This window comes from Filicampus tigris, chromosome 6 (assembly GCF_054856515.1).
Source record: "Filicampus tigris isolate MCC_2025a chromosome 6, RoL_Ftig_1.0, whole genome shotgun sequence".
Classification (NCBI taxonomy): Eukaryota; Metazoa; Chordata; class Actinopteri; order Syngnathiformes; family Syngnathidae; genus Filicampus; species Filicampus tigris.
This window is the reverse complement of record NC_141222.1, coordinates 29,235,346-29,247,833: the sequence shown is the minus strand read 5'-3', so window position 1 is coordinate 29,247,833 and position 12,488 is coordinate 29,235,346. Positions and strand designations below refer to the sequence as shown.

Genomic DNA, 12,488 nt, shown 5'->3' with positions numbered 1-12,488 from the left:
AGGGCTCAATATTGTATTCATAAATGCAAGTATAGCAATAAGAAACCGACCTTTTCACACTTTCATATTGATACCCTTTTCTATGCTAAACTACTAAAAGACTCTAGTAAGGTAAAGGCGCCGAAGACTATAAATATATGTAAACGGTTCGGTTAGGTTAAAAGGTAACGGAGTTGAGTTGAGTTTGAGTTTAGTTGAAAAGAGGGACAACACATATGAATGAACATGTACATGTCAATATGCGAGATTATAGCCAAAGGCTAATTTACATCTTTAGTCCCTTCGGCAGGTTGATGAAAAACACAAGATAAAATGAACAGGGCAAAAACACGGGACAAAGACAAACTTGAGATACATGCTCTCTAGGCAGTGTTGTGTGTGTGTTGCATGAAGTATCTTGGTACATTTAAGAATAGTTAGATATCTTTTTAAGCAAATAGGGGGCCGCATCCAGAAATGTTGTGTTCACATTGCACATGAACAGGTGGAACTTATGTTGTTACATCTGGTATTACCTTTCCCTTTTTACCTTTAACTGATTTAAAGACATTAAAGGGAACTTTCAAGGAGTACCTCGGTACATTTAAGAATAGTTCCACAATTTGTAATAAATGTTTGGGAACATCTAGGATTTTTACATTGAAGAATGACTTCATTAGCAGAAATACGCATGTAAGTTCACATTGCACGTGTACACTAGGAATGACTTCACAAATGTATTTCAATGTCGTTATTTGACAAGAAAATGAAGAGTGGGGTTGCTGATGTCCACCTCCTGTATGTCTCACCAAACGAAAGGTTTGTGGTTGTTCCTAGAGCCAGGATTACAGGAATTTTCAAAAAGTATTTATTGATAGAAATAATTTAAAAAAAAAAAAAAAGACATATCAAGGCACTTTGGGCGAATGCAAAACACCAGTCCGCGGACCCGCCTGTGAATAAACTCACCCGACCGGGAAACCGAACAATTCTCTGGGAAAGCTGACTGAAGATGTCGTGAACACTAACGATGCTTATGGAAACCCCGGCAACTCTATACGAGTAGACTGTCGAATGGTTGAGAAGGTGTTACCGTTTGACCTGAGGGACAGGGTTGATGAGAACAACATCTGACAAGCGAAACAAGGTAAGCGTTTCTTGCAAAAAAAACATCGATTGCGACACTTTCTCTCAACAGGTTCATCGGTGTTGAAGTCTATGGCTTGTCGCTTCTCGTTGTCATAGTAATCCTCCGACAACTTTCTAGCCTTGTCAGACGCCGGTAGGGGGCCATGCACTCCCTCGCGGCTTGTCAAAAATCTTCTTTTCATGCGAAAACTCTCTCAGAACTATCTGGGCCGCGTCTTTAACTCGTTGATACTCGTTGGGCACCTGATACAGGTTCAAGATGTAATGGTGGCTAGGGCCAAGTTTCTTGTGACAGAGTAACCTTGTCACATCATAAAAGTGTGCGTCGGAATAATAACCTTCCCCCTGCACATTGTGACACGTGTGAGGACTCTGACTAGGGTGATCATTTTTACACCCGTCACATTGTTCATTTGTATATTTCACATCCTGCAACAAGTGAACGCTTGACTGTTTGATACATTTATATCCCGATGCAGTCATCCAGCCATATGGAGGCATCATCCATGCGAGATCCTTCTCCTCCTCCTGTGCGTCTGTTTCATCCTCCTCTTTCTTGGCCTCATCGTCATCCTTCTCCTGCCGCTTTGGTTCCCCGTCCTCAGTCAACGTCTCTTTTGGTAAAGTCTTGACAGCTCCGGTCAAGGACGTTTGAGGGACGTTCTCCTTCTCAGCCTCCTCGGACAGCGACAGCTTCTGCTGAGGGCAGGGCACTCCGTTGTAAAAACGTGGTCAGCGGTCACCGTCGCTTCCACCGCGAGGTTTACCTTTCTTCACAATCGTTACTGTCTCGGTTGCCGATGATCTGCGTCAGAGGTTTGCAGGTGGTGGGCGTTTGTCCCGACCTTTAAACCCCGGGACCACTCTCCGTCGGCCGAGCCCTTCGGGGTCCCGATGGTGCCCATACCGTTTCTATGCGTCTGGATGTCTGTCGGGTTACTGGCATTGTGGATGTTGTGGGGTTTGTTTTTTTTTTTCTCTTTCTCGAGCCACAGGTTGTTTTGGGTCGGTTTGGAGATCTGCGGTCTTCTACCTACCCAAAGTTGGCTGTGGATGACACGCCTCCTGGCCATAGGCGTGGTTTTCTCGTTAGAGAGAGCCAAGTGAGAGATGGACGGGGCGTGGTTAATTGAAGGACATCGACGTACCCGCCGTATGAATTGGTGCGCGGCTCGAGGTGGAAAAGTTCAGAAATAACTCAATATGGCCCCTTTCACTGCAACAACATATTGTGTAGGTTTTACTTCCTGCTCTGATAAATCAGATGACGATTTTTAAAATATCAGGATTCTGTATTCAATCATTTGTGCCGGTAAAAGTATGCGTTTGTCTGCTTCAAATTGAAATGGTGTCATAAAAAGCATGGAAAACCTGAGAGTCACAGTTCTACACTCTCAAACGTAACCAAACAAACTAACTAGAAAGACTTGCTTTAATACATCAGTGCATGTGGATGATTGAGATCAGCTTTCCACTTGTATGATTTGAGTTCACACAACATCGATAATGACATTGACTTGATTCCAAACTTTAAGCTTTTTTGGATTGACTGCCGCGGAGTAGCGATTCTCATTCCAAAAAGTGTCCCTTGCCAAATTGTGCACCGTGCTAAGGACGCATCTGGTTCCCATGTGATTTTGAGGGGGATGTTCTCAGGAGAGCAGATCTCCTATACTCAATATTTACAATCGGCCCGGACATCCGACGCATCTTCTGTCCTCGGCCTTTTCAAAGATAATTGACGTGGGATGGAAACATACAATCATAGGAGGTGATTTTAATTGTCATCTTAACCCTAGTGCGGATCAATCCCCACCCGGTAAGCGTTCCCGTTCCTCTCATTCAATCAGGGCTCAGCAACGGGCGACCTCGGCCGGTTCAACCGTCGACACTTTCTGTGATCCGCCGACGTCAAACGCGACACGGCGAGTCTTTCCGACACCGCGCGGCCTTCAAGGACGCCGGGAGCTTTTGGCCGCTTCCTCCGACGACTCAAACGAGAGCTCGGAAGACGAAGGACAGCGCCGCGCCCGAAGCCAGACCCAGAGACAGGAAGAAGGCCATGATGGAGCCGGCGCGCTCCGCCTCGTGAGGGAGAACCTTCCTGGACCGCCGCAAGAAGAAGAAAAACTCAATCAGAGGCCAGCGGATCGGGAACATGAAGAAGAAACGGCCAAAAAGAGCACATTGGGGAGGAGTGGCAGAAGCAAGGCAAGAAGAAGAAAAGGAAGGAGAAAAAGGAACAAGTCCAGAAAGCGGTAAAGCGGCATCCAAAAGGGGACCTCAAGAAAGCCGTCGACAGAGAAGAAAGGCGGCAAGAAGAAAAGGCCAAAAGGAAGAAGACGCGCAAAAAGAAGAAAAGCGGCGGTAGGATCTGACTTGGGTCCGAAGCACATGGCGAGGCTGGCCAGGTAGCCGTTGGTGAAGGCCAAGACCAGCACCAAGGCGGCGAAGAAGGCGTCGTGGCGGAAGAGGACGGGCAGGCGACGGCGCGGCTGCACGTTGCACAACATCAGGGCGGGAATCAGCGCCGCGCGACACGCCACCAACGCGGGAAGCAGGCGACTGTCCTTTCCCGGCTGCTCGCGGACGGACACACGGACGGACACACGGGCACAGGGACACACGGCCCAGAGTCAGAGGCCACGCCCACTTTGCCAACGCACCAATGAGGAGAAGTCACTCACCCAGGCGCAGAAGGCGCTCAGGCTGCGCCCGGCCCAGTCGCTCACGTTGAAGAGCAGGAAGCAGGCCACCGGCACAAAGTAGACGTCTGACATGATGACACCGTGACGTGGTCAGTCACAGGAAGGGGCGGGGCGGGGGCGGGGCGGGGCCTTCACCCGCGCACACGCCCACTGCCGCCCTTTAACCAGGCACAGACCGACGAGCGGCGTTTTGACCAATATCAACTCGCTCGCGTCAAACGGAAATCGACTTCGGACTCCAAATGTGGAAATGTCAGCGTTGAGCATTTGCGCCATGTTGGAGGACTTGCCTTTGTGTCCGAAACGAACGACACGGACCCGTTTTGGGCAAATTTGCAGCTCACGCATACGCCTTCATATGCTGACCGGGTGCTCCCCGAACTTTTTCGTACAATTTGATACGATGTCGAAATCTAGAGTCATAATAGGAATGAAAAAGCCCAAACGAGTGTCGGCTCCAAATCGGCCTCCTTAGAAAACAAAACGCCCCTTTCTCTCACGTGGGCTCCAAATACGGGTCGCCCGCCTCGACGACACGATGGCGATCGGCCCCGCCCGAAAACCCCCCCACATCAGCCGACTTACTACGTCAAATTGCGATGCTCCTCATATCAGCTCCCGATCGGGCTCGTGAGAGTTAGTTTGCGGTTGCTTCTCTCTCGGCTTTCCTTTTTGAAACGGACAAACTTTTCTTTTGTTTTCAGGGCGGCTTTGTTCGTCTGGATTTGTTTGCGTTTTGCCAAAGCCGCTTTGGCTTGCGTTTTCACGGTGACTTTTAGTGGGGTGTCGTTGCGTTCAGGATTCCCCAATTTGTCGTAGAAATTCAAAGTCATTTGCAGACCGACCCCCTTTTACTCGAACGTGTGGAAAAAAGAAACCAAATAGAAAGAAGTTGTCGGGATGGGACGGCGGGACCGTGAAGAGACAAATCCGTTTGGCGATGCCAGCGAATGACCACGCGGGCTGCGGTCCGACCGTCGGCTGTCCGCGGACTTTGAATGACAGTGCGGTGGCGAGTCCAGCCGGAAGAAGACACATCGCTCTATTTCTAGCAAGGATCGAAGGGTGGGAGGAGGGAAAGAAGTCGAGAGAAATGAATAGAAAGAAAATGAAGGAAAAGTCTGCAGTTAGTCCAAAATGCCGCAGCACGACTCTTGACAGGGAGCAGAAAGTTCCAGAATATGACTGCGATATTGGCCAATTTGCATCGGCTGCCGGTCCACCTGAGATGCCATTTCAAGGTTTTGCTACAAAATACCGCAGGGCTCGGCACCTTCCCGCCTCGTCCACTTAGTGGCGCCGTGCGTTCCCATCCCAAACCCGGGCTCGCAAAATGCCGGCCGGCCTGTTGGTGATCCCGAGAGCCAAAAAGAAGTTGGCGGGCTCCGGAGCGTTTCCTATTCGGGCACCGACTCGCGCTTTGGAATGCCCTGCCCGCGGATATTACGGGCACCACCTCAGTAGAAATGTTCGAAACAGCACTTAAGACTTATTTGGAGGATTCTGCGTTCAGTTGAACTGTTTGTTTTGGCCCCGCTTGTATTCTTTGTCTGCCCCCTTTTTTTCCCCAGGCTTGAGAACTAGGCGATGGCCACCCAATGGGAGGTTGCTGTTTGGATCCAACGGCAACCGAGCGCTACGAGATCGGAGGCTGAGCGCATCCTCGCAGGCGCCGCTATGGACATTTCTACACTGAGCGTTGGCCCCCGGCTCACTTCGTCGATGTCATCTTCCTGCGGCGCTTCCTTTGATGAACTTTCACGTCACTTGAACAAACACCGTATAGTACTGTAATGTGCGTTCAATGTTGCCCACTCGCGATTGTGCCGGAAGGGGGATTCCCCCCCCCATCTGCGGTCCCTTCTCAAGGTTCCTCACTTTTCCCCAGACGGGGTTTGGGGAGTTTTCCCTTAAGATCGGGGGATGTGGTGTATATGATCTGGTGCATGTGTGAAGCCCTTTGAGACTTTCCTGTGATTAAGGGCTATAGAAATTCATTTGACTTGACTTTGACAGAAGGATTCAAGGACGGAAGAGGCAGGGAAAAAAAGGACGGCAGGAAGGAAGGAAGGAAGGAAGAAAGGAGCGGAGTGAGGACATGAGGAAGTCAAGAGGAAGGCGTTCGGCGGCGCCAACTCGCCCCAGGCGGCGCCCCCTGGCGCCAAGGTGGACTTGGTGTCGGCCGCGACGGCGGGGAAGACTCCGATGGTGGTGGCGAAGGTGGCGCACACGCACGCCGCCAACACCCAGATCTCCACGGCCACGGACGGACGGACGGCAGGCGACAAAAGGTCAAAGGTCAGCGGCAGCCGCATCATCGCACGCGCCGTCGCCTCACCCACCTTCTTGAAGACGGCCACCGCGGAGACGCCGGCGGGCCCGGCCACGCCTTCCTCCGCGCTCGCTGCGGCGGGGAAGCCGACCGGCAAGAAGAGAAAAAAGTGCGGCAGGCGGGGAACCGGCAAGACCAGGACGAGCGAGGCAACCGGGAGACGCCGCTTACCTGGCTGGCTTAGCTTGACGTGAACACTGTCATTGTTGTGCCCGCCCTTCCTCCGATGATAAAACTGAAAAAACTCCTACACACGCGCGTCACAAACAGACGTGGGCGCGCGTGCGTGCGGGCGCCCACGCACGCACGCACGCACGCACGCGCGCGCGCGCACCTACCAGTTTAGGCAGCGCGGCGTACGCCAAGAGGGAGACGAGGATGACAACGCAAGCGCTGATGAAATAACCAAAGGACGATTCTTCAACGCTGGAACCGCCTGAAAGCAAAGGAAAGAGGGAAGGAAGAGGACGGGGGGACATTAAGGAGGTCGAGAAGGAAATGAGGAAGCGAGGCGAGAAGCAGAGTAGGACAAAAGAATGCCATGAAGAGAGGAGAACGGGCGAGAGGACATGAGGGCGGTGGAATAAGCAAGGAAGGAAAGATGAGAGAAGGATGCAAAGCGCTAGAGAAGAAAGGGGCGAGAGCGGGAGAAGGAAGGAGGCGCCAGAGAAGGCGGCCGAGGGAAGGAAGGAGGCGCCAGAGAAGGCGGCCGAGGGAAGGAAGGTGGCGCCAGAGAAGGCGGCCGAGGGAAGGAAGGGGGCGCCAGAGAAGGCGGCCGAGGGAAGGAAGGAGGCGCCAGAGAAGGCGGCCGAGGGAAGGCGCTGCTCGTACTGGCCATGGCGCAGATCATGGCCAAGGCGGCGAAGGTCCCGGCGAGTCCCTGTCCGCTCATGATGGGCGCGGTGTAGGCGGCGGGGAGGGCGGCCGCCATGCCGAAGAGACTTCCCTGCAGCACGGCGCCAAACGCTGGCCACAGAGCGGCGACGAGGCGTCAGCCCACTTGTCGGCGGGGGCGGCGTCGCGCCGCGCCGCCTACTCACAGTTGATGACGACCACGCTGAGCGCGGTGACGGCGAAGAAGGCGGCCGGCTCCAGCGCCACTTTGACCAGGGCGGCCGTCAGCAGGAAGACGGCCAGGATGAGCGCCAGGCTGCCCGCCACGCGCGCGCCTTCGGGAACCCTCCGGAGTCACGCCCGGGCAAAACAGCGACAAGTCAAGTACTCTGCCGCCCTCTGGTGGCAACTTTGCGCCTTACCGCGCGTAGAGGAAGGAGTTGAGGCAGGTGAAGACGAGGAGCGGCAACATGGCGCACAAGGTCAGCACGTTGTTGAATTTGGCCTCCAGGACGCTCGGCTCGGGCTCCGCCCCCTCCGCCGTCCCGTTGCTCGACTCCTTCAGGCGGCCGGTGAAGTACTGAGCGCAAATCGACGGGGGCTTTTGTTTTTGTTTGTTTTTTTGGGGGGGGGGGGGGGGGGGAGTCTCCCGCCCACTTTTGGGGGACGGAAAGTGATGTCATACCGCGGTGGCCGTCATGAAGAAGTTCCACGGCAGCAACGTTCCCAAGCCCAGAATGAAGAACGCCAACCACACGGCGCGAAACCTGACACGGCCACACGGCAATCTGCGCATCCGTCCGGCGGTCCGTCAACGGATGGGCGGACACACTCACTTGTCTCTCGGCGCGTCGGCGGCCATTTTGAAGGGAGGTCCGATCGGCGGGGAAACGCGTGGTCGCGCGAGCGCCTCCTCAATCGCCTGGCAAACGGGATGGAGCCAAATCACGTGACGTGGACGTGGACGTGGACTTCGCTTCAACGGCAAATGGAATTAAATCCTGCCGGAGCAAAATAAGAAGTGGACGTAAGGCGGGTGATTGTAGACAGAAGGGGGAGGGCACGGCGGGACGCGGAACGAGCGGCGCGCTGGCGGCGAAGCGTCGTCGTCCGACGAAACAAAACCAAGACAAACAAAGAGTAAGAAAGAAGGCTGAGAAGATCCGAATGAAATTGTCGCTCACCCTCAACGCGGCCCAGATGCACGAGTGCGCGTCCGTCCTCCTTCCTTGCCAGCCCGAGCACAATGCGACCTCTGACCTTGTACTGCTGATAGCGCAAGACTTCAGACTTTGACCGCTTCATGATAAGACCACACCCACACAGCACTTCTTCATTCAGTCGCGAGCACTGCGAGTTGATTCCACAGCTGAAAATAGCTTGGTTAGGGCCATGTTGTCTTCCGTGCCAAGAAACATTGCGCATTGTTTGTTTGTTTGTTTTCAAGCAGGGACGGTGCACATCAATCCACATTTGCGTCAATGCGCCGGTTTCAGCGCTGAAGCTGGTTTTCAACCGGAGTCCCCGTGCGAGATGTTAAACCGACAACAACAACGAGTTCAAATGAAGCACGCCGTCAAAGCTGATACAAGCGCACCCGGCAGCATCAACAAAATGTAGAGAGGCGGCGCATGAAAAAGGTTCTATCACCGGCGGTGACTGCGTGTGCAAACTCGATGATCCGCTAAGCCAGGATCGCCCAAATGAATGGACATTGCGGACGTGAAAAGGAACGGCGGTCCAAAACTCAACGGCTCTCGGTGAAAAAAAGGCCGAGTGGCTGAAGGCGCTTTTCCTGAGAGGAACTAAGAGATCAGGAACTAAGAGATGGATCGAGGCGGCAGATCTCCTTTGTCTCCCGCTCAGGTCAACAACGTTGGGGAGCGGTGGCGGGGCCGCGCCATGTCAAATTTGAAAAAGCAGAGAGGCATCTTGGAGATGAACCACGTTTTCCCAATGCGGCACGTTACCTTTGTCCAGTTCTACGTTGCAATGGCGACGACCATATGCTTTCGCGTCAACGACTTTCAGGGCCTGTTCGGAGACGAATCGGTTTCAATGTGCTTTTACAGGCTCGCGACCGGCCGCTGACGCAGTGGGACAAACGTGGCATGGTCACTGCGTGGGAAAAAGAATTGGGCGGCTTCAGGGTTTAGACTTTGCCCAATATCTCTCAAACTCGCCAAACTGTAACAATGTAACAATGAAAATGTCCCCGCTGTGGGATCAATAAAGGCATTCTTATCTTATCTTATCTTTACCTGTTTGGTTGACTTTTTTCACACGCTTTTTTGATGTGAGCTGGGAGTCGAAAACGATGCCCAGGTATTTTTAGACTTTTTGATCTTCTGCCCTACCAAGTACACGTCCGGATCTGGTCAATCCCGTCTTCTCTTTGTGAAGAACATTCACTCTGTCTTTTGGACATTGAAACGGAGACACGATGGACTCGTACAGAGCATTTGGACACATGCTCCATAGTTTTAGTCCGTTTGATCCTCACATCCTCATTGTCCTTCCCTTTTTTATGGACATAAATCACAGTGTCATCAGCGTACATTTGTATCTCACATCCTGAGCAAACTGAGGGCAGGTCATTTATGTCAAGGCTGAATAAAAGCGGACCCAGGATTGAGCCCTGGGGCACACCGAAATTATTATCTAAAGGATGGGACGATACATTTTTATTGATTTTTTTTACCTTGACTGATTGCGTTCTATTTTCTGAATAGGATTGTACCCACTGGATGGCATTAAGTGAAAAATGTAAAGTTTGAGAGTTGGGTGATAAGAACGTTCTGGCTGATGGTATCAAAAGTCCAGGAATACCGCGCCAACGACCCCCCCCTCGTCCATCATAGATTTCACATTTTCAAGCAAAAAATCAAGCGGCAGTGTCGGTGGACCGACTGGCTCCGAAACCAAACTGCGTGGGGGGGGGGGGGGGTCGATTATATGGTGAGGTATTAAGATAGGGGTCACTAACCGATCCGCTACGCGATACCGCAGGCAGAATGCCGATAGCTTGTCACCTCATTTGTATTTCCTGACTTGGAGACTGGCGTAACAATAGCAGGCTTCCGGTCCTGAGGGCGCAAGGCCTGTCCAGAGGAGGTACGGATCCTTTTGGCGATGGGAGCAGATTGATGTGTCTTTCTTTAGTCGTATGGAGTCCATCCCAAATGCATCAGTTGAGCACGCTTATTATTGGCGTGTGTGACTTCATCAAGAGAAAATACTGGATTTATTGGCTCGGCGCGTAATTGTTCTCCAGATGGACTTTGTGTTAGAAGTTGAAGGACGGCCTCAACAAAATGTGCACTCAAAGCAGAAGCAATTTGGAACGGGCTTTCAGTAGGACATCCATCCATCAGCAGGTGCATTTGACTTCCTGCACCTTCAAGGTGGAATCTCTCTCTTTCACTCATTTCAACATATCAGCATTTCTCCACGGAAGAGTTGTTTTATTGAAAGATTGTAGTTTTGTTTCTTTTCGGAATTGATTTCGTCGCAGCGACAAAGGTCGTACGACAGTCCGCTTCCACGTTTGTTCCTGTCACCAAATCGCACCGATTCGATTTTGATCCCACATTTCCCCACTGTGGGATCAATAAAGGCATTCTTCTTCTTCTTCTTCTTCATTTTCATCTCATTTTGGGGAATTCTAAAAGGGGGATGCCCTTTGTTCGTCATTTGATTACTCCTCCTTTTTGGTAACTTTCTAGCGATGAGGGTTAGCGAAGTTCTGGTCGGATAATCCCGCGACCGTCCTGAAGGATTTTGGAATTCTATCAGGTCGGTGACTAAACATCAAGTCAATTTGAGTCTGGGTTGCAGAAGTTGTCCTTGTTGGACCTTTAACAAGCGGTCATATTTTGATACTAAAAGGTCTCGAGGGGTAACTTCTTTGATAGGAAATCTCGGTGGCCGATCCAATCCTATGAGGGGGAAAGACATTTGAGGTGCCGGTTCAACCTGTCCATTCCAAATCCATGTCTGAGGACCGCTGAACCTGGTTGCATTGTAAATGATGGCGGACATCAATCATTAGGCCTCCTCCTTTTCTCTCAGTCGCGTCCTTTCCGAACATTGCGGCAACAGTCACTGCGGCTGATGGAGAACAATTATGGAGCCATGTTTCGGACAGGCACAGGAAGTCCAGGCTGGATTCTTGGAACAGGTGTGTAATCCGGTCACTTTGAGGAATCGTGCCCACCCGGTGAGCCCTTGGGTGCGGCCAAGGGCTCCCAGACAACGCGAGCGTTAGGAAGCCTTTGCAGAATAGGCGGCTTTTTGTTGCTTTTGTGACCCGTGGCCGCTTTTATTCTTCGCCCACGAAACGCGTTCACTTTTGCCCTCGGAACTACAGTCGAGGTTCGCCGTGCCGGTAGGCCGCGATTGCGCTACGGGACCGGCGCGCCCGACGGCGGCCCCGCACCGCCCACCCCCCAACCACTCCAACGCCACTCCCGGTCCACCCGGCACCGCCGCCAGCGGTAAGAGCAGCGGCAATGGAATGGCGTTCCGCCTTTTCTAGCGCGGCGTGGGTAGCTTTTGTGGGAGGACCGGGGCATCGGTCGACGCCTCCGGAAAGAAGCGGGCAAAGAATGACCGTGTAACAGTGTCGCTTCGTCGATTCTCGGGTGTAGTGGTTCTGCGGTGTTGGCGGATGTCCAGGACCGGTGAATGAAGGAAGGTATCCGACGGCGCCGCGCTCCCGAATGCAAAATGTTTGGTAGGTTTTCCATCATTCTCAAAGCTTGTACTTAGATGCTGCGGGTAAAGCTCATTCAATCCAGTTTGCTCCCACCTTTGGATGGGGCCTGTGTCTAAAAACTGTCACATCAGACTATATATATATATATATATATATATATATATATATATTAGAAATGCTGTTAAGGCGGCGCGTCTGCCTGCCGCCATCTTGATCGCCCGTTCCATTAGCCAAGGAACATGCAACGACAAGCTCAGAGGCAAGGAGGGATGTGGGGAGGGAAGGAGGGAGGGAGGGAAGGAAGGAAGGAAGGAAGGAAGGAAGGAAGGAAGGAAGGAAGGAAGGAAGGAAGGAAGGAAGGAAGGAAGGAAGGAAGGAAGGAAGGAGGCAGGGAAGAAAACCAGGAGAGAAAGAAAGGATGGAAACAAACATGTAAAGAAGGAAAAGACCAAGGAAACAAAGGAAAATAGGAAGGAGTAGGATAGGCAGAAGGCAGAAAAGGAAGGGAGGAAGGAGTGAGGGGCAGACGGAATGAAGGAGCTAGCGAATGAAACGTGGGAGCGACAAGAAAGCAAAGAAGGGGAGTCGAAAGAAGTGTAGAGGGCCAGGGGGAGACAAGGAAGGAAGGAAGAAGGGAGCAGGGAAGGAAGGCTTTCCCGCGTAGCAACCCCCCGCCCCCCCCACCGGCCTTTCTACGGCGGGGGCGGCCGGTTGCCCCTGGCGACGGGCGCGCGGCCAACGCTCGGCCAATCGCCGAGCGTTGGCCGTT

General features: G+C 52.5%; 1 protein-coding gene across 4 annotated transcripts; it reads right to left on the bottom strand.

Annotated features, from left to right (window-relative positions):
- Window positions 1–2,339: 2,339 nt before the first annotated feature.
- On the bottom strand, window positions 2,340–12,479 carry LOC147146682 (equilibrative nucleoside transporter 1-like). 4 transcript variants are annotated; one of them, XM_086032672.1, is made up of 13 exons: window positions 8,187–12,479; window positions 7,839–8,003; window positions 7,688–7,769; window positions 7,425–7,582; window positions 7,209–7,348; window positions 7,000–7,134; window positions 6,507–6,604; window positions 6,341–6,415; window positions 6,179–6,244; window positions 5,977–6,088; window positions 3,816–3,901; window positions 3,508–3,707; window positions 2,340–3,232 (listed from the first exon to the last, which is right to left on the bottom strand). In XM_086032672.1, exons 2-13 carry the CDS (start codon window positions 7,862–7,864, stop codon window positions 3,121–3,123), a joined length of 1,290 nt encoding a protein of 429 aa, XP_085888798.1. In that variant the 5' UTR covers window positions 7,865–8,003; window positions 8,187–12,479; the 3' UTR covers window positions 2,340–3,120. The 4 variants fall into 4 exon arrangements, with proteins under 4 accessions (XP_085888798.1, XP_085888799.1, XP_085888796.1 ...); XM_086032673.1 differs by having other exon boundaries at window positions 6,179–6,240; window positions 6,340–6,415; window positions 7,688–8,003; XM_086032670.1 differs by having other exon boundaries at window positions 7,688–8,003.
- Between the last annotated feature and the right edge of the window lie 9 nt (window positions 12,480–12,488).